This window comes from Brienomyrus brachyistius, chromosome 16, assembly GCF_023856365.1.
Source record: "Brienomyrus brachyistius isolate T26 chromosome 16, BBRACH_0.4, whole genome shotgun sequence".
Lineage (NCBI taxonomy): Eukaryota > Metazoa > Chordata > Actinopteri > Osteoglossiformes > Mormyridae > Brienomyrus > Brienomyrus brachyistius.
This window is the reverse complement of record NC_064548.1, coordinates 9,206,829-9,227,341: the sequence shown is the minus strand read 5'-3', so window position 1 is coordinate 9,227,341 and position 20,513 is coordinate 9,206,829. Positions and strand designations below refer to the sequence as shown.

Genomic DNA, 20,513 nt, shown 5'->3' with positions numbered 1-20,513 from the left:
TTTAAATTATTTTTAAACCAAAATGAAGCCTTGCATGTACAGTAACTTACAATTTCTGTCACTCCTGGGATGCCAGGCCTGGCCTGAGAACAAACTGCAGCAGACACTTAAATCCAGAGAAAAATGAGCAGCTTTTTTCTTCAACCTCCGTTGACCTTGTTTAAATGAAATGACCAAATAGCCTATGGGTCCAGTCAGGGTTCAGCTGCAGGTCTGGGAGCCCCCTTGCCACTAGCAGATTGTGCACTTTCCCTTCCTAACTTCCTCTATTTATCCTTTCATTAAAATTCTTACAATTTCATAGTGTTTCTTCTGCATCAGAAAAGAAACTAATTCAGCTATGTTCTGGTTTAATGGAAATGTTAAATGTATTTTTTTACCATTGTTGTTGCAAAATAATAAACAAACTTTGCATTGCTCTGGTTTATTATTGGGTATAACAAGAAATATTTATTATAGAAATACTCTTAAGAAAATGCAACGTCTGTATTGTCCTTCAAACTATTACTTACTTACAAGGAGGGAAATAACCAAACATAGGTGTTTGCTTAGAGAAAATGTCATTAAATATATCAAGATAAATGATGGGTCAGTTGATGGGTCAGAGGATAGTACTGCAGCGAGTTTGATTTGACCCTGCCTGTGTGTGAGGTTCCCCCGCACTCTACATGTTGCTTTGGGTCCCCTCTTGACACCCTGGTTCCCTCTCATGTGCCATTTGGGTTGAATTTGTGTCTTCAAATCCCCTTAGGTTAATAAACCATACATTGTGCTTGTAGGGATGGCTTTTAGGTTCCCTGCGAACCTGCACTGGAGAAAATAGACGAGACACTAAACAATTTATATAATATAGTTAAATTGCGATAAAAAAAAGTACAGTATGGCTCCATCTATAGGATGGATAGACGAAAATAATTTTTCAGGCGTGTTTATTTTTTTTTGAGAATAAAAAGTGTATTTTGAAATTAAGCACAAGTATGGATATGTCTGTTAGCGTGTTTAGATGTGTCGTTTTACTGAAATACATCAAATTTGTTGTTTTCTCGTCAATATTATTGTAATGGTCTAACACTGTATTTCGGGAGCGCTTCAGTTTTTTTTTTAAATAACTAAGTCCTGGTCATCGTATGTCTCTTAAATGCTAATCTGACACTGAATCCAAGTGCTATTAAATATGAAATCTGACACACTTTCGCAGGCATTCAGCTTACCACCCCACATACACGTCTAATTCGTGCTGCTCGATTCGCAGAGGACGCGATGACGCATATTTTTCGCGCCAAGCGCTGGAGAGCGGATTCGGGGTCAGGTTAGAGGTTTCTTTGGGTATTGGGGATGATTGTGCGGGTTGTTCGGCTGTTCATCCCCACTGCTGGGGTTGCGTTAAGAGGAGGTTTCGCGGTACAGACGGTAAGATATGTTTTACTATTTCTGCTTATGTACTACTGTATAAGGCAATCCGTACACACCAAGGACATCAAAATAACTGCAAGCCGGCCTGGCATGGGATTTATCAGCTCTTAAATAAAGTAACATTTGCCAGTTTTTATCACGTATGACTAACAGGATTAATTTATTCAGCAATGTAGTATTCTAGTTTGATTTTGTAACATTATATGATCTCATCTCCAGATTCTACTGTTAATTATTAGTTTTCCAGTTTCACAGCCAGTCTAAACAGAAAGTCGTGTAGTACTGGTATAGTTAATCTTTTTCGACTTTTACACTCTACGTGACTGGCGTTGTTTGCATATTATTAGTTGCTATAATATGTCTCTGGAAATTATTTATTCTCTGCAATATGACATTTTGAACACTGTGAACTTTGTGTTACACTATGTTTATTTAAAGTGTTTGTTTGATTGCTTTGTTTGAAGTATTTGCTGAATTCATTAATTGTTATGCATAATAATGGCTCCAGGCCAGAATCCACTCAGGCAGCCCTAGGAACCTGCAGTATGGCTGGTGGGCTTATGCACTGGGAGAGCGGACCACCCCCAGGTTCAAGGAGAACAGCAAAATCATCAGCATTGATGGCAATTTGGCATCAGGAAAAGGGGCTCTGGCACAAAAGCTTGCAGACAAGTTAGGTAAGGAAATGTCTTTATTGACTGTCATCTTCAGGAAATACTACTGGTAAATTAGTTCTGTTTCTATATTTAAACGAGTGGACATTTGATATGGCACTGACGCATTCATACTTGGTTAATTAGAGGTTTTTGCTTATTAAATGGGCAACTTGTCCACCTGTGATTATGGATGTCTGTGAACCTACCTCTGTATCCAGAATAATCTGAATCAGCACCCAGATACTCATTGCGTTTGAGTCTTATTGGAATTAAATTCTGCTTCAGGGATGATGTACATGCCCGAGCCTGATACGCACTACCTGGACAAAATGACGGGGGAGAAGGAGCCGCTGGACACGCGCTTCAACGGCAACTGCAGCCTGGAGAAGTTTTACAGGGACCCCAAGGCCGCTGACGGAAACTCCTATCGACTGCAGTCCTGGATGTATCACATCAGGCTTCTGCAGTATTCAGACGCCATTGAGCACCTCCTCACTACGGGTATGGATGGCTGAGAGTGTCACTCTAATGGGTTTGAGCGTGACTCTGTGGGTTAGGAGGCTGTGCCACTGGAAGGTTGCTGGTTCAAATCCCAAGGTTGGCAGAGTGGTTTCACTGTTGGCCATTAACCCCCAGTTGTTCCAGGGACTGCCTGCCCCTGCTTTCTCAAAAAAAAGTATGTTTATTTGGATAAGAGTGCCTGCTAAGTAAAGCCTTTTTCACATGTGAACTCTAGACATTGTCTGGCGAATCAGGTCTGGATGTTTTCTGAAGTTGCCTAGTCACACTTGTGGCATGCAACCAAAAATTGATCATGTCAGATGCATTTACACCTACTAGTATTAGATTGCTTTAGACATGGGATGGTACTTGGGTATAGCATACAAGAGGCAGGGCATGACCCAAAAAGTACGCTACGGAAATCATAGTGTATTTTTTTTGTTTTACAGCCCTACTGACAAATTCCCGAATCTCAGCATCTGTCCAGTTAGCCATGCCTGTTGGGTTGTGAGTGACCCTTATTCTTTGCCCTCGCATTTTGTTATTCCTTCATTTTCGTGCCAGTGGCATGTCAGAAACGTGACCAACATGGCCGCTTGCTCACAGGGAAATCTCCAGAATTCTCCCTGCTCCATTCACACATGTGGCTGAAGCAGAAATTACACAGATTTTTACTATGGAGCTTGCAGATTAAAGTCCATTTAATGTCCAGGACGTTTGTGTTCACGGATGCAGCCCCTCTGGGTCATTTCTAGAAAAGTTCACGGTGGCAGTGCATGTCTGAATGGGACTGAAGTAAAATGTAATTGTGATGCCGTTTGGGTTTGTTTTGAAATGTCTTCATGCGGCTTCATCAGTTCACCTTACAGTAAGCTTTAAACTTATTTAAAGTTGTATTGTGTCTGTTTATAGTACAAAACATAGAATTATGGACTAATAAGTATAAACCTAAACGATACAGGCATGTCCAGTTAAATGTGCTTTAAACATTAAACTGGGACAATACACACCATGTAACTGTCATATGTGTGTTATTTATGAATAATTGCACTTTGTCCATTCACCCCCACTGACTGTCAACAAGACTGCTGGGCTATTGAATGTAAAGTGCAAACACAAATATTGAAATATATTACAAACATTAATTAAAATTTGTCCAAGGGGCGTTGCTATGTAGTATAATTAAAAACCAAGGGGTGTTGCTTGCTTTAGTTGAATGATGCTGCAGCTGGAAAGCTGAATTTACAGCTAATTTATCGTGGTGTCATCGTTAAGGTTTAACCCTGAAAACACTTTTGGGTATACTTCCCTGGTATTCTCGCTTGGTGATGTATGTGAGCTTATGCAGACCTATATTGAAATTCTCCAGAAAGCGGGTTCGAGTTTAAACCTTAACTCCAGAACTGTGGTAGTTAGCCTTAAGTGCAGTTTTCCAGTTGTAATATCTTTAATTATTTGTAATTTATTTCTGTGTGTGTGTGTGTGTGTGTGTGTGTGTGTGTGTGTGTGTGTGTGTGTGTGTGTGTGTGTGTGTGTGTGTGTGCACTTCACTTTCAATGACCCAACTGTCTTGCTTGAAGTCACTGCTTGAAGTTAGGAAGGGAAAGTGCAATTATTAATAAATATGTATAAAAACCTTTAATGTTAAAGCTACATGATGTGCATTGTCCCCCATAGTTTAATGCTTTGCAAACGTTACAGGACATGTCTGTATTATTCAGGTTTATCTTTGGCATCATGTTGCAGCAAATAGCAAGTGGGCAAGTGTGGTGAGATTACGAGGTATTACGAGGAAACCCAAAACCATTTCAAAAAATATTTTTCTACTTTGACCTTTTAGGAGCTCTGTAGTATTCTGAAATTTGGGGCTGTTTAAGCAAGGCCACAATGTTTGCTTGTTGGTGTGTGTGTGTGTGTGTGTGTGTGTGTGTATTTTGAAAATCATTACACCATATTTATCGTAGGTGTAATGGCTATCAATTGTGTTCATTTCTGAAGGAAAACACAATCCAGTAATTACAAAGTCGATTTTGTTTTTCCGCTGATGATATCAGTGAATCATTCTTTCACTGTGTGTTATATGTGGGTATGGAGGATGGTGTTTTGATGTTACAAGAAAACATCTTATTGCAGTTTGTTGTTAAGTCCTATACGAGCAGGATTTATGTGTTCTGAAAATTGTCTGCGCGTCTGTGGTCTCATTAACATGTTTTGCAGTGAGTAGCTGTATGTGAGTGTGAACTGTAAAAACCTCTTTTTCTAAACACTGCTTTGCAGTGAATACTTGGTAGGATTTAGATGGCAAGTGTTTATTTTATATGTTGCTGAAATGCTCAGTGCTTTAGGACAGTTCCAGATGACGTGGGCGAAAGCAGGGCAGGAGTTTTATTTGACTAATTGCCCTTTTTAAAGACAAATGATGCCGAAGAACAAGTTGCCATGTGATGATCTGTCTAACTTAAATTAGTCCAAAACAATGGAAAGTCACTTGGCTCGCCCTCAGTCTGTGAATGACAGTGTTTTTCTCCCCCCCCCCCCCCCCCCCCCCCCATTCTCTGTGGGCAGGGCAGGGTGTTGTTCTGGAACGCTCTCCCTTCAGTGACCTGGTGTTTCTGGAAGCCATGGCCAAGCAGGGCTACATCCGGAAGCAGTGTAAGTGACGCTCAGGGGTGTGGTGACCCTCAGTCTAGGCATCTGCTCGAGTGCCCCCAACCGAGCTCTGTCTCGTAGGTGTGGATCACTACAACGAGATCAAGGGGATCAGCCTGTGCGAATTCCTGCCCCCGCACCTGGTAATCTATGTGGACGTCCCTGCTGAGGAAGTACAGAAGAAGCTAAAGCAGTCGGGGGAGGTAAGGGAAGCATGATCTACGCATTGTTTGTTTTTAACAGAATAGAATAAGAACATTTTATTGCTCACCATCGCGTAGTTCTCTGCCTACCCCATCTTGCTCTCCATGAGACACACAGATGGGTGAGAGCAATCTTGGGGGTCAAAGCACAGGGTCAGCCAGCATGCTTCACCCCTGGTGCTGGGGGGGGGGGTTAAGGGCCTTGCTGAAGGTCCTAACTGCTGCATCAGTCTGCTGACCCCGGGAGGTCCTGAATCCCATTACATATGCCTGGTGTTGCCATTGTGGTGCAGAGTTTAACCCACTGCGCCACACATCAGAGTCTATGCGGTGTGTAGCTCAGTGGTTTGGGATCTATGCCCATTTCATGGGTTCCGATCATATGACTGTTGGCACCAGGCTACTAACCAGAATACTGCTCTGTGAGCCCAAGCTTTCCCCAGTTCTATAGTACTGTGCAAAAGTCTTAGGCTGCTAAAGAAAATTGTTTAAATGAACTTCATGCAAAACTATGATATTATGCCTTTCACAGTGTGTCAGCTTACCAATATCAGAACTTCTGCTAACATCACCCCGGTATTTGCTGCAACTATCCAATAGACCCATGTATTTTTTGACTCTACCACAATGTTTCAGTACGAGAGGGGGATCATAGGGCTTTCAAAGGAACAAACAGGCATGCTTAGGTTCTTTCAGAAACACTTTATTAAAAGTAATACAAAATAACCTTGCGTTAAAATAGCAAGACATTGTATCAAAGGCAATGCAAAAAAACCTCATATTATATCAAAGTGATATCAAATAATATTGTATATCATAGCCAATAATAAGTGCAGAGATACGAATTATTAAATATATAGAAAAGAAGCAATAATACTTTCAAAATGCAGTGATAAGTAATCCAAATAATCAATGAAATGCTTAAGCAGTTGCAAAGCTGTTCACACTCGGATGTGCCATCATCACCCACCTTCACACACGGACTGGGGAGCCCTTTTCGGTCCTGGCAGGAGACCAACACGTGAGTCCCGCGAAATGCCGGGCAATGCGCGCTTTATCCCACGGCTGAGCTCCGGTCAGTACTGAGTTTTCCTCTTCCTGAATACTAAATCGGGAGCGGTACACGTGCGGGCAGGGGGTGAGCTGGCCAGGCTCACCACCCCCCCCAGGCGATGCGCTGTTCGTTCTCCAGTCCAGGTGAGGCTGCTTGTGCTTGCAGTTCCAAAACATTTTGGGTACCGCTTTCCCTATTCCTCAGGGAGACACAAGATGTGTCCCTTTCCCCAGGGAAAGTCAAGATAGGTGTTCTACCTCTTTCTGTGAGAAGACAACATATTGGGCAGTGTTTTCCCTTTTCCTCTGGGAGAGACAAGGTAAGTGTCCCTTTCCCCAGAGAAAGGCAAGGTGTGCTAGCGCTCTCTATGAGAAACAAATTATATAAGTGATCAATAAAAAACATGTTTGTGCAGTTTAACCAAGGCACAAAAATATTATGGGTGAATTATTACATGAACAGAATCAATCAATACATCAATCTCCTCATATGAATGACTGATAGGTGAAGTTCAGCAATCACAACTTGTCCAGATTATTACAGTATTAATTCCATGCCACATGGGCACCGAAAGTCAACTCAATACACACAAGCGCACCTCATATAGCTAATCAGTGTCTCATTGACTTTTTTCTTTTTAAACAAATTTAACAATTTTAGTGGAAAGATGTAATAAATACATGGAATGGCTGACGTGCCCCTCAGCAGAGGTTTGGGAACTAAAGCGATGTTCATCTAGTCATCGAACTAGATTTCAGTAAGTTTTTGGAAAACTGAAGAAAATCTTACTAGTTTCTATTGTAGTACTCTTTGTAACAATGCGTTGTGTTAATTTATTTCATTTTCAGTTTTCATCACATAATACAGCGTTATTAAATAATGCTTTGTCACACAACACACATTATGTAATAACGACAAATTGTAACATTTTCAGGGGTGTGTTTCCCAAAAGCTTAAGTAATTTATCTCATACTCGCTCATTAATCAATGAATTATATTATTTCTCAAAACATTCTGTAACTAAAGTAGTTTGTAGCTTCAATCATAAATGAATGATTTGATCTGACCCACTCGTTATTTACTATGTTGTTCTTTATTTGAACCTTTACTTGTTGTTCTGTTACAAAGACAAACAATTCACCCAAAATCACACACATTATTATTATTATTATTATTATTATTATTATTTGAAGTGGTAGTTGTAATAAAAATAGGTTCATATTACAATATAGAATTATATAATGTATGCTATAAATGTGTTGCATTTTGTTGAGTTGCTACATAATGTGTCAATACATACGTTTCTACACTCAATTTGCATATATTCTAATGCTAAATTGTGTGTGTTGTTCTGGGCAAACGTGCACTTTCTATCCGGATAAATAGCTTTAAACATTTCTTTTGAATGACAGACGTATGTCACTGTTGCATGAAAAAGTCGGCTGGATATGTACACAGAATACCAGTAATATGTTCAGTAATGACTTCTGTTCTATGCTTTTAAACCAGGGGACGGTCGTACGCTGCGGGTCAGTCTCACACAATGCGCTTTTCGGGTACCAGCTGTGTAGGAGCCGTGAATCCGCTCACCAGCCCGCTGTGCGAAGGCATCTGTTTCAGATGTGTTCGTCTTGGCAGGCTTATCGCTGTGCTGCTTGTTGACTGATTATCCGTTTAGGGTGTCTGTAAAAGTCCTGCCTCGAATAAGGAGCAGGCTGACTTGCAGGGTGCAGTCAGTTTTGCGCTGAATTTAATCAGAAATGACATCTGAAACTGATCTGTTTGTCTCGGTTCCGCATGAAACCTACAGATCGCGGATCCTACCACACACATCTTCCCAGAATGTGTTAACTCGGGCGGGTGGTGCTTAATTTGTCCCACCTGTTTGCAACTCCATAAAACAGCAACTGGGCTGACAATTAAGACAAACAAAAATGTGTAATTGGCCTTTCGCAGTAGCGTAATTCCAAATGTGGTAAAGATGGTTACCAGCCCCCCCCCCCCCCCAAAAAAAAGAAAAATCCTTCTTTATTAAGCTTTTCTGTGGCTCATCTGTTGAGAATTGTTTTATTGAACTTCCTGTTTGTACAATAAGCTAGTATTTCCTAAAGAATTTGTTTAAAAAGGAAAATATTGCTTCTCTCTATCAGGTACTTTAGGAAAATGTTGTGTGTCAGTGTAATTAGGAGCAGCAGCTATTATGGCTCCGAACTAATTTACTGTAATTTTGTTGGTGTTTAACAGAAGCTTTTTATTGTGTTCCCATGACTACTGTGGCTACTGTACATTTCAGGAGTTTTATGGCCGATGAAGGAGGGTCGACTTGGCCCGTGTTTCTACAGACATACCTGGGGGTCTTGATGGGACCTCCTGTACAGTACATCGGTCGCCTTTTCCATCCAGAGGAATCTGGGCGAGTTGGCCAGTGCTACTGCCCTGCGTTCCATTGTTTTTTTTTTTCCCCACAATTTCGGAAAACATCTGCCTTGCATATCTCGTTTTCGCAAGTCGCAAAGACTCTGGTATGCTTTCAAGCAGCATTCGGAGAAATGACTGTCTTGGGGTGCCCCCTCCTACTAAACGAAGTGCGGGGAATTTCGGAGGCTGAGCTGACTCTGGCAGTCCTGGGGGTGAGGTTGGGCGTGGGCTCAGGATGGCTATGGATGGAAAAAGTTGACGACGGTGCCCGAGATCTGACAGTTTTTGCAACAACGTTCCCTGAAGTTTCTGTGATTGATTCCTGCCTCAGTTGCTCCCGTCCCGTTTTCAAACTGACCTTGACTGGCCCATTATTCTTGGCCAAGGAGTGTTTTTGTTTTCTTGGAAAAGAACAACAGAACAAACAGGACACAGGTTCTCATTATGCCTGGCCTGATGACGATCTGTGTAGAAGGAACTCTCCCCTTGGGCCTCGGGGCTGTCTGGGTTCAAGCTCTTTCCGCTGGTTGGCCTCTGAAGGTGGTTCTTTCGGCGCCAGCCAAGTGACGTTCCTGCTGGAGAGGACCGCATTGCCTTTAGTGCCAGTAGGGGTTCTTCAAGGTGAAATGTTAAACGATGCCTTTGGAAACCTTTCAGTGTCTCCACGCTCGGGAGAATGCGCCGGTGTAGTTGAAATCGATACCCTGGCATTTGTTTTGGAGCTTGTCTCAAAGTTTTAGCCGTTACGGTTTCGGATCATAGGTCCGGCAGATGGTTTTTGATATTCCGACCCGCCTCCCACCTCCTCGGATCACATTCGCAGGTGGTTACAGCTTCCCCCAAGCTGTCCCGTGAAGATGTTCCCCCCTGCAGATCGGTCCAATAGAATCAAAAGTCTGGAAAATTCCCCAAGAGTTCCCTCTGTTTATCACCCAGGGCCCTGAGAAATATTTGGCTGGACGGGGAACGTCACTGGGGACGGCCTTTAGGAGTTGTGTGGCGTCCTGCTCCTAATACCCACTCTGAATTTGATTTACCTCTGATTGCGGGCCAGCTCGTTCTGGTAATTGGCGGCAGATGTTTGCTGAGGATGTACAATCGAGTGAGTGTTTGTGTGTGAGTGATTGAGCATACGGGGAAGAGCTGAGTGAGTGGATAAGCTACACCTCATCCTTCACCTGCACCTTTGCCTTCTCAACCCTTATTTGCTCCCAAGCGTAATTCGCTGGCTGGAGCGTGCTCAGTCTGGGTGTTTACTCCACCTATGGAAGACTAACCTTGCTTAGCCCTCTTACGTCAAACTGGGGGTGATGTGCGGGTCAGTGGGTTAGGATGCTATGCCTGTGATCAGGAAGTCACCGGGCTCAAATTCCTGGTTCGACTGAGATTTTACTATTGCATCCCTGACCAAGACCCTTAACCCCCTATTTCTCCAAGGACTGTCTGACTCTGCTTTCTCAAAAAGTTGCTTTGGATAAAAGCATCTGTAAAATGCAAGAATGTCAAGGGGCTATTGGTCATGGCATTGTCAGGTTGATGTACTGTAGGACTATGGTGTCTTTCCCCAGGAGTGTGCATTAGTCTGCAGTTCTATCCGTGTTGTTATACTCCTACAGTTATTCATTGGCAGTTTATTGAACTCCCGTCCACGGGAGGCTGCGGTTATACCGAAATTGGCCGGATGTAATAGGATCCTGCCCTCAACGCCAACTGTATAATGGGATTCGGCACCCCAAGGCTTGTTCAGCCATTCCAGCCAGTTAAGATTTTTTTTTTTTTTTTAAACTTCTGGCTTAGGGTAGTGACCTGCTCAAATATAATTTGGGGAGAGGTCGCTGCTCCTGCCCCTGCCCCTGCTTATACCCTTGCTCATGCTCCTCCTCTTCCTCTCATCATGCTTATCCTCTTGTTCTTCCTCATCCTTTTTCTCCTGTTCGTTTGTGCTCCTTTTCCTCCTCCTGCTCTTACTCTTCATTCTGCTCATATTCCTGCTCTTCCACTCCCTCCTGCTCTTGTTCCCGCTCTTGTGCTGGCTCATGTTCTCCACTCACTTCTTGCACATGGCTACAGGATGTGGAGGGTGTCCCATGCATGGATGGAGGGCCCCCGAGCTGGACAGTGGTGATGCGCGATTTTCCGCAAGCATGCTAATGAGTAGCTGAACACGCCCACTGTTCTCATGGGCTGGCGGTTCACATGTGGTTTGAGTTCTGGTGGCGATTGGGAGGCGGCATTGCAAACTCAGGTTTTACAAAGCCCTCAGTCATCGCTTCAGCCTTGCTGTCTTAAAACCCCCTGCCCCCCCACCCTACTCCCGCCTTGGACATATGGTAATGTTTAATAGGAGGAGAGCTTGCTTGGTATGAAGACGGGCAGGAGGCTGGTGAAAAGACTCGCAGAACTGAGATGGCTGGTTATTCCTTTTTGAAAAACCTGTATTACTTTCATTGTAGCTAGCAAGGGTTCTGGTTCATACGACCATTGGCCAGTCGTAGTGATGCTGACGGACCCTTGCTTCTTTTCAGGCATATCTCCAGAACATCTCCCTGCCCTACCTGAAGAGCATTGAGGATTCCTATAAGAAGACCTTCCTCCCTCAGATCAGGTGAGCTGTTGGCCCCGGGGTATTGATGAAGGCCCAATGGTTGCCTGTCCCTTGGTGGCAGAGGAGGGGAAAGTCATTCCTGTGTGTCCTCATCGCTCTCCATGGCGGTGATGACGGCTGCCCAGTTACACAAGGACCTCCTTTCACATATGCCAAGCAGACCTTGATCGATGAGTTCTTTTATTGCCTCATTCCTGCTCTTGCCCCCCCCAACCCAAAACAGGGAAGAAAAGCAATCCTGGAAGAATAAAGGGAGTGGCTCCCATGCGGGCCCGTGACCGTTCGATTTGTGGCTGAGATGAGTGGCTGCGGAATGTTTAATTGCGTTGAGAATCAGGCCTGTTGATGTAGGGCAGATATAAAGCAGGAGTGACATACAGGCGGTATAAGAGCATGCGGAATGTTCCTTTTAATATCTCCCGATTCCTTCCAACTGCATGCTCAGAGGAAGCCTTCAGGATGCTTTTACTGGCATGTTTTCAAGGGCAGGCCTGCAGCGTGTACGTCAGCACCTTCTCGCTAGCGGGGGTTTTGCGTTGAGAGCCGCTGACAGCAGGGCCTTTGGGCAGCGGCGTGTGCACAGGTGGCCGACGTCTCTGACACGAAACCCTCCTCTTCTTCCAGCACGACCTCGGAGGTGCTGGTGTACGATACGGCCCAGGCGCAGGACATCGAGAAGGTAAGGAGGGCCGCCTCCTCTGCGGTGTTCCAGCTGCGGGACGGCTTCTGGGGGGGGGGGATGCCCCCGGGTACGAGGTTAGAACGACCAGCATGGGACAGCAGTTTGCCATCGTCATTTGCGGCTATCCCTCGAGGCCCTGTTTGTACTTTAAATGAGCCGCGCTCCTTCAGTGAGAGGTATTCAGGAGGTGCTTTGAGACCTTAATCATTTTAATTAGATTAGGGTTTTACGGAATGCAAGCCTATTCGTGCTGCGACTCTTTTTGACGTGGTTTTGGAAAATTGTTAGCTGCATGAGACCAGTATTGTGAAAGATCCCAGGGAAAAAAAACGTCTTGGGGAAACATCTGAGAGCTGGGGAGGGCGGCGTTCCATTGGTAAAATCATGTTTTTCTGGACGCACAGGCAAGGCCCCCAGTACCTCCCCTCACTCCAATGTATAATGGCGTCCATGGATCCAGATAATTCACTCTGCAATTTGCATCTCTTTGATATTTTGTGCTGTTACCCACAGTTGTGTAATTTCTGGTCTCATACTTTTGTCTGTTTGTGTGTGTTTCTCCATGCCTATTATACATGCTGTCCTACTGACTGTGGTGTTGCTAAATGACACTTCGCTGACCTATGCCTAGTGATAGTAACGATTCTTGCTCTTATTTCTCCCATGCCTGAGGGCATTAACTACTAACCCTGCTGGGCCCCAGTTCCTCTCAGTAACTCCGGTGCCCCTTCATATAGTCCAAAGTCTCTAAACACCGACACTTTCGTCACTCTTGACTGGTTTGCTTGACCTCTCTGTACAATAGGGTGGATTTGATTAGGGATCCGTAGACCTGCCGTTTTTATTTTATTTGTTTTTTTTGGTGACAGTGTGTGGCTCAGTAGTTTAGGACACTCTGCTTATGATCAGTAGGTTGCTGGTTCAAATCCCAGGGTCGGCAGAGTGATTTTACCATTTGGTCTTTGAGTGAAGCCCTTAACCCCTCAATTGCTCTGGTGATTGGTTTCAACTCTGATTTCACTAAAAACAAAAGCTGTCTGCTAAATTAATAAAAAATAAGTTTTCCTCCCCCGTGCTGTGTGTGTGTGTGTGTGTGTGTGTGTGTGTGTGTGTGTGTGTGTGTGTGTGTGTGTGTGTGTGTGTGTGTGTGTGTGTGTGTGTGTGTGTGTGTGTGTGTGTGTGTGTGTGTGTGTGTGTGTGTGTGTGTGTGTGTGTGTGTGTGTGTGTGTGTGTGTGTGTGTGAGAGAGAGTTAGTAAGCATGGAGGAATTCGCCAGAGCCTGTTAACAGCTGTGGGCGGTGCTGTCCCCTCCCCCTGTCATCTGATAATTGACTTGTCATTCGCTGTACTCTCCGGCATCTGCCCGCCCTTGAACGGGGAGGCAGGCTTCTTCTCCGGGCCCGTGCCAATCCAACAGCCGAGTCAGTGCTGAGTGTCACAGCGCCTCGGGTTTTCACGGTATGCCCATTGTATACATTTCGTTATTTGTTCACAGGCTACTTTAATTGCTTCTGCGTAAGCGTACGCTGGTGTGGTGACTTCCTTATTATCTGCCCTTTTCCCTCAGAGGAAAATTCAACTCATATGCAATAAATAGGAGAAAAGGATCTGTTTTTCCAGACAGATAAAATAACCTTTGATGTACTCGGTGACCTGCTGCTTCAGTTTCATGACTGTAGAGTGTTTTTGTTGTGGTTTTGGGTTTCGAATAAGGCCTGGCCTGTCTTGGTTTGGACTCGAGACGTCAGGCTGGGTGTGTAGGGTGGGGGCCTGCCCAGACCTTGCTGCCTTGGTGACTCTGTCCTAATCAAGGGGCCTCAGAAGAGACCCTTTCCTAACGAACCCACCCAAGCCTTTGGATGGCCCGCTGGGACCTCAGGGTGCAGGGCGGTTGCAAGGCGATGACACGCCTTCCTTATTACTCTTGAGGACACTCTTGACCCCATCCTTTCGTGCTCTGGCCACAGTCCCACTCATCTGCGGCTGAATAGTTTTCTGCTGTTTAAATGGGCATGGGGAGTAACTGGGCAGCACCCAGCACCACCCCCAAGGCCCTCAGCCCACTCCCTGGGTATCAGAACCATTAGTTCAGATGACAAGGGGAGCTCCAGTCCTCCAGGGAAAATGAACTAATTTGGTGTAACTGGGTTCAGCCAAGGTAGAGATGAGGTGCTAAGCAGCTGTTTGTTTTGAGTGTGATCATTGTTCCAGAATGTTCCGTGCCCCTCTCTCCACAGGTGGCTGAGGACATAGAGTACCTGAAGTTTGACAAGGGGCCGTGGTTGGAGCAGGATGACGTCACCTTCCATTACATGCGGATGCTGTGAGTGGCCTTTCACAACCCAGCCTCGAACCCGAGCCTCTCCTCCATACACTGTGGCATTGACAGTAACGGCTGCTAGTGATTTTTATTTTTATTATCCCCCCCCCCATCCAAAGCAGTGTCTCTCCTTTTTGGAGGAGATGGCTGACGGTGAGCTGACGCGACATGCTGGGCTCAAAGCAGCTCTCGTTCCAGAGCCCAAGCTTTCCTCCAACCTTAACCCTTCTCCCTCTGCTCAGTCCATGAGTTAGATTAGAAGTAGTAATTTCAGGAGGGATGGCTTACTTTTTCTTATAGTTCTCCAAAACCTGTTCTTTCCCTTTCGCAAATGAGACCTGCTGGGCCGTGGTTAGACATGCGATGTGTATTACATGTATTACATGGAGAATGTGGGGTCCTCACAATGGGCTTTCCTAATTGGCTGGCTCTTCTCACTTCCTCTCTGGTGGGGTTTCCTAATTGGCTGGCTCTTCTCCCTTCCTCTCAAGCGGGCTTTCATAATTTCAAATTTTTTTCAACTCATTTTTATTGGTGTGGAGCATTTTCACAACATTTTATTGTCTCAAAGCGCTTTACAGCATCCCCACCCAAAGTTCCCAGTGAGTAAGCCAGACGTGACAGTGGCAAGGAAGAAAGCTTGGGTGGAACTATTCTCAAAGGGGAGCCCATCCTCCAGGGGCTGGCAGAGGAAGTTCGATGGGCAAGATGGCGACATCCCAATTCACACTGTCACAATTTTAACATTTGAGTCTCAAAGTGGGAGGCAGGCAGGTGATGGCCGACAGGTGCTGGTGATGCTTCATATGGCAGGGTGAACAGTGGTACACCAGCAGGGCATCACAATTGGCTGGCTCTTCTCACTTCCTCTCTGGTGGGCTTTCCTAATTGGCTGGCTCTTCTCACTTCCTCTCTGGTGGGCTTTCCTAATTGGCTGGCTCTTCTCACTTCCTCTCTGGTGGGCTTTCCTAATTGGCTGGCTCTTCTCACTTCCTCTCTGGTGGGCTTTCCTAATTGGCTGGCTCTTTCACTGACTCAAGGGCATGAGAGTCAGGTGTGAAAGTGCCAAGTGGAACATCTCGGATCTGCTGAACATGGGGGTTGCTTTTCGGGATGTTACCATACTGGCGGTGAAGCTTTCACAAGGCAACCCATGGATTTCAACTGTGGCACTGTGTGTGTGTCAGTGTGTGTGTGTCCTGTGATGGACTAATTTCCTGCCCCAGGTGAACTCAAGCCCCCTCTGACCATGACCTGGGTGGATGGATGACAGACCCCAAAATTGAGTTTAATCATGGCTGCCTTTCATTCGTAGCTACCCTACCTGCCGCATCCTCCCCAGCCTGTTTACCAGCTGGCTGTTTCCTTTCCAAGGGTTGAAGACAAGCAGAGAGTGGCCGATCTGACCTGCATCGCCAACTTCCTGCCCGAGATCACCATTGGGGCGCATGACAATGATGCGTCATACTACGCCTACCAGTCGGTAAGGATGGGAGAGGATGGGGGTGGGGTCAGAGGGGGAGGTCATATGACTGTGCCGGGTCTGTTGGTTCTGAGCAGGAATATCCTGGATTTGCTGTGGTTCGAGTGAAGTAAAGGCTGGAGATTAGGCCCCTTATTCGCTCATCCTTTGTTCTTTCTACTCTGGCATGACAGAGGCGCCTCAGACAAAACCTGCATAGCTTAAGATCTGCGGCGGACCCCAAAAACAGCTCTTTGGATGCCACTTATGATTCCAAGGCTCTCCGTTACTCAGTACTCGTGCGGGATGCCTGGGGGAGTGTGCAGTCAAAGGATTGATGAGCTCTAGGAAACTTGGAGGGCTATTCAAAACTTTTCATTTGGCTCCTGTATGCAAACATCATTGAAGTCCAAGAATTCCTGCAGCAATAAGGCCTTCTCACGTACTGAAAGCCCAGTAACTCCTGTACCGCTCCCACTGGCAGTGGCGGGAAGGCATCTTCCCTGCCCGTCTGACATGCACGCTCGCATTAAAGGTTGCCGGCGCATGTTGGACTCCGGATGCTCTTTCTGTCTTTGCCTCTGTTTGAGCGGTGGCTAAACACGCAGGGTTTTTGCCTGTAATATTTATGTGACTGGGAGGCGGCTCACTACCTCTTGGGTTTGGACACTGTCTGTGATTGGAATGTCACCGGTTCAAATCCCAGAGTATTTTCACCATTGGGCCCTTAACCCCGTCATCGCTCCAGGGAGGGTCTGACCCTGCCTGCTCAGCTGTATCTCACTGTGAATAAAAAACAAAATGTAAAAAATAATTGCCATCCCTCCCCCTCCCTGAATGGCTTATCAAAAATTCATTATTGGACTAACAGGGAAGTAAAAGTGGTTTGCTGCGTCGAGCCCCCTCACCCCGACGCTGCACGACATTTGACAGAACGCAGACGAAGATCTATGTTTCATTTGGCTGGATGAGAAATGGTAGTGCTGCGTGCCCAGCCCCGGCTGCAGCCTGAATACGCTCTTTCTGACTGTCAAAATCTGGACGTTGGCAGGGTGGCCTAAACAAGCCCTCTAAGGGCGTGGGGTGCGGTGGCCAGCGGGACTGTTTTTCCAAACGCTGAGCTCATTTTTTATAAAAGGCGTTTCCTTGGCCTGCTTCTGAACTCACAGTGGACCAGGCGAAAGCTCCATTCGGGCGGCGACGAGAATCTGTGGGATTTGACCCTGTGACCTTCGTCTGAAACGGGCCTCTGAGGGAGCCGCCTGGGCAAGCTTTAAACACGACGGGTTTGAGCAAAGCGGCTGGTCTTTCTGCCCGTTCAGCTGTTTCGGGCCCCTTTTCTCCTGTATCTGATTTGAAAGGACTGCAGGGTGGAGCGATGAGCTGGATCAGTCAGCTGGCACGGCACTGTGGAGGCAGTTCAGCCCCTGCTTTGATGCCAGAGTTTTGTGGGTGAAAAGCCAACCCCTTTACCCTTTTTCATCCTGCTTCGCCCCTACATCCTAAAACGCTCCTCTTGGGGGGAGTCTCTGCCTCTCCCTGCCATTCCGAACAAGAAGCAGAGGGCCGGGGCGACTCTTTGATGTTGGCTGTAAGCGTAAATCCCGCCGGCTGCGAGGGATGGAGGGAGCGAGCCGGGACTTCTGAGGACAGGCCGTGCTGGCAGAAGGAGGCTGCCTATTTACATAAACACACACACACACACACACACACACACACACACACACACACACACACACACGCGCACACACACACGATGCCCATGCACAAGCTACCTGCGGGCAAAGGAAGTCACAGCGGCAGTAAATAAATCGCACACAGCGTTACTAATGGTAATTAATGAATATTTGACAAAGTAAAAAAGTAGCGAAGCACTTTAGCAGGCAGGTTTCCGCCAATATTGGATTGAATGTCTGTCGAGGGTTTTATATTAGCTAACACACTTCAGACGTTAATGATCCTTTAATGATCTAAGAGTGTGTGACTCCCGAGGAGAGACTCCCCCAGGTCCCAGTGCTGATAGGTCAGGGGGGTTACATTACCCCCACACGACCCAGTCCTTTTGCACGCTACCCTCTCTGAATCAGTCCCAGCCGGTGGCGGGGGGAATCGATTGGCGGGGTGGGTGGTCCACACACTTACGGGAAAACTCTTGGACGGTCCGTTCGGGCCGCTGCTTGGCAGCGACTCTGGGCCCCGTTTTTTTGGCCCATCAGCCTCGGAGACGCCTGAACCGCGGCAACGAAACCCCCAACGGTTCGCCAGCAGGGCCTGCTTGCCGCCATGAGGGCGCGGAGCCTGTCCAGAACTCCCGTATTTATAGAAAGCGAGGATGGGAACGCGGGATGGCCAGCTATTCAGGGAATCTGGTTTCCCGTCAGGAGCTTTCGGCTGGGAATCGCGGGCGGTGCAAACCTGAAGCAGATTTTGCTGTCATCGCCGTGCATGTTTTGCCAGAGTTAAATGACAACATCCGCGCTTGTTTTCCTCGTCTGCGTCTGTCCTCGCGTGAGACCGCTGTTGCCTGCCACCCCCCCCCCCGTCCCCCCCTTTTCCTCCTTTCAGTTGGAAGTTTTTTTTTTTTTTGTTTTGCTCTGTTGTGTGAATACAAAGTGTTTTATTTAGTAGCAGCGCAGATCCCTGTGACCCCCGGGGGGGGGGGGACTTATTCGAAGGAGGGAGTGGGAGCGCAGTTAATGAAAATGAAGCAGAAGAAGGGAGAAAGTAAGTTGTTTCTGCAAGTGGAAATTCCTGAGCGAGACGGGCATTGGTTGTGGAGAGGAGCCCCAAACGAGTTTCGGGTTAGGTATCAGGGTTTGGGTTTCCTTTGTGGTGCCAAGAACGGCAAACCTGGTCTTGGGCGTGATTGTAAACAAGTCAGGATTGAACATGCCCTTCGCCTGGCTTTGTCCCGCCCCAGCACTTCCGAGGCCAGTCCCCTGCTGTTTTACATATGCTGATGAGCTGGGTGATTGTTTAAACGCATTCAGAGCTTTTCAGCTAATGGGGCAGTGTCCCAACCTCCCCTGCAAACCGGATGATGGATCACCACAGTCCTCGATTCAGTCTGGCCCCTCTGTCGTTCTTTGGCAGTGCTGCCTTGTGCCGCTTTAAGGAAATCCCTCCGACAGATGGTCCTACCATGTTTAAATACAGCTAGGATCAAACTGCGATGCCTGCAGCTGAAAGCCTGCCGCATGCTCAGACACTTAGGGAGTAGGAGTGATCGAGAATCCTGTTGTAGCTCCGCCCCGTGACACCAAGCTAGGCTCAGCTCTGTTCAGCCATGATGCTTACGAGTGACCCACATTATCTCAATGACTCTTCTCGCTCTTTCTCCCCCACCCTCCCCCTGCTCTCCCAAGCTCCCAGGAAAGAAGTACGCTCCAGGGTACAACGCCGACATCGGAGATAAGAACATCTGGCTGAAGTGAAAGTGAAACCACTTTGTGGTCTGCAGCTGGCCCAGGATGGAGGGTGGGGTTGCTACGCCAATGACATCCCTCCCATACTTGTGATCTAGAAAGCCTACGAGTTGCTTTGTTTGCTACTGTGGTGGGTCTAAATTTATGCAGAGGGGACAATTTCTTTGTCATAAACTAATGTATGTATTAAAAAAAAAAAAACTTAAGCTGCTTGGTATTTGTGGACTTCTTTGACGCACTGTTCAATTCTTAGATAACAGGAGACCTTTCAGAAGATCAGATCATTTTTACCTTGTTGTGAGTGATGAATAACAAATAAGGATGACAAGGATACTAACATCCAATAGTCAGAGTAGTTATTTGTGGCATTTCCTTTTCGTTTATACTACATTAGCCTTTGATCAGAAATCTTTGGGGTCTGATACTGTGCATTTCCAAGGTTATCTTTGTCTAGATGAACTGCGATGAGTTAGATTAAAATAAATGTGTGTCTGCTGGTAGGTCTTTCACCTTTTTGTTCCTGAAATATCTGTCCAAGTACTGGTAGGTCTTCCACAGCCTCTGCCTTAATACATTCTGAAGGTCCCTTCTGCACAGTGGTGTTCATCCACACGTATAGTATGTTCCAAACGTACCTTTTATGCACTGAGATAATCAGATTTGCCACAGTGCAAGAGACAACGTGTGGACATGGATCTTATTGAAGATGAAGTTCTCATATAGCAGTGGTTCTCAGTCAGTCCTTGAGCCCCACTGCCCTGCTTGTTTTCCTGCTATCCCTGCCCCACACAAGTCCCAGCTGTCTTTCACCTTCTGATTGACTGATCACACCTGATACAGGTAATCAGCAGTGTGTAGGGAAGGGATAGCTGGGAAACAAGCAGGGCAGTGGGGCCTGAGGACCGAGTTTGAGAACCACTGTCATATAGGAGTGATTTAAGTGTAATATGGAGTAAGAAAGGGAGTCAGGTTTTGGATGCATGTCACTGTGAGGCAGCCGGTTCCTATGTTGTGAACGTTGACATCTTTTCCCTGTTGCTTGCTGGTTTAACAGCATGGAGCACACAAGCTGCCAGTACTTTGCATTCCCTCTGCCTTGCGGGTTGCAGATGCATGCTGGGAATT

General features: G+C 46.3%; 1 protein-coding gene across 1 annotated transcript; it reads left to right on the top strand.

The window, feature by feature from the left end:
• The first annotated feature begins 1,253 nt into the window (after positions 1-1,253).
• On the top strand, positions 1,254-19,594 carry ndufa10 (NADH:ubiquinone oxidoreductase subunit A10). Its single transcript, XM_048978805.1, has 10 exons — positions 1,254-1,410; positions 1,922-2,090; positions 2,355-2,570; positions 5,136-5,222; positions 5,301-5,422; positions 11,420-11,499; positions 12,124-12,178; positions 14,419-14,504; positions 15,876-15,984; positions 19,329-19,594. Exons 1-10 carry the CDS (start codon positions 1,336-1,338, stop codon positions 19,395-19,397), a joined length of 1,068 nt encoding a protein of 355 aa, XP_048834762.1. The 5' UTR covers positions 1,254-1,335; the 3' UTR covers positions 19,398-19,594.
• The last annotated feature ends 919 nt before the right edge of the window (positions 19,595-20,513 follow it).

Coding starts and splice junctions, on each gene's coding strand:
- ndufa10 (XM_048978805.1), top strand. CDS start 1,336: ATGATTGTGCGGGTTGTTCGGCTGTTCATCCCCACTGCTGGGGTTGCG. Junction 2,571..5,135: donor TGAGCACCTCCTCACTACGG/GTATGGATGGCT, acceptor CTCTGTGGGCAG/GGCAGGGTGTTGTTCTGGAA. Junction 5,223..5,300: donor GGGCTACATCCGGAAGCAGT/GTAAGTGACGCT, acceptor TCTGTCTCGTAG/GTGTGGATCACTACAACGAG.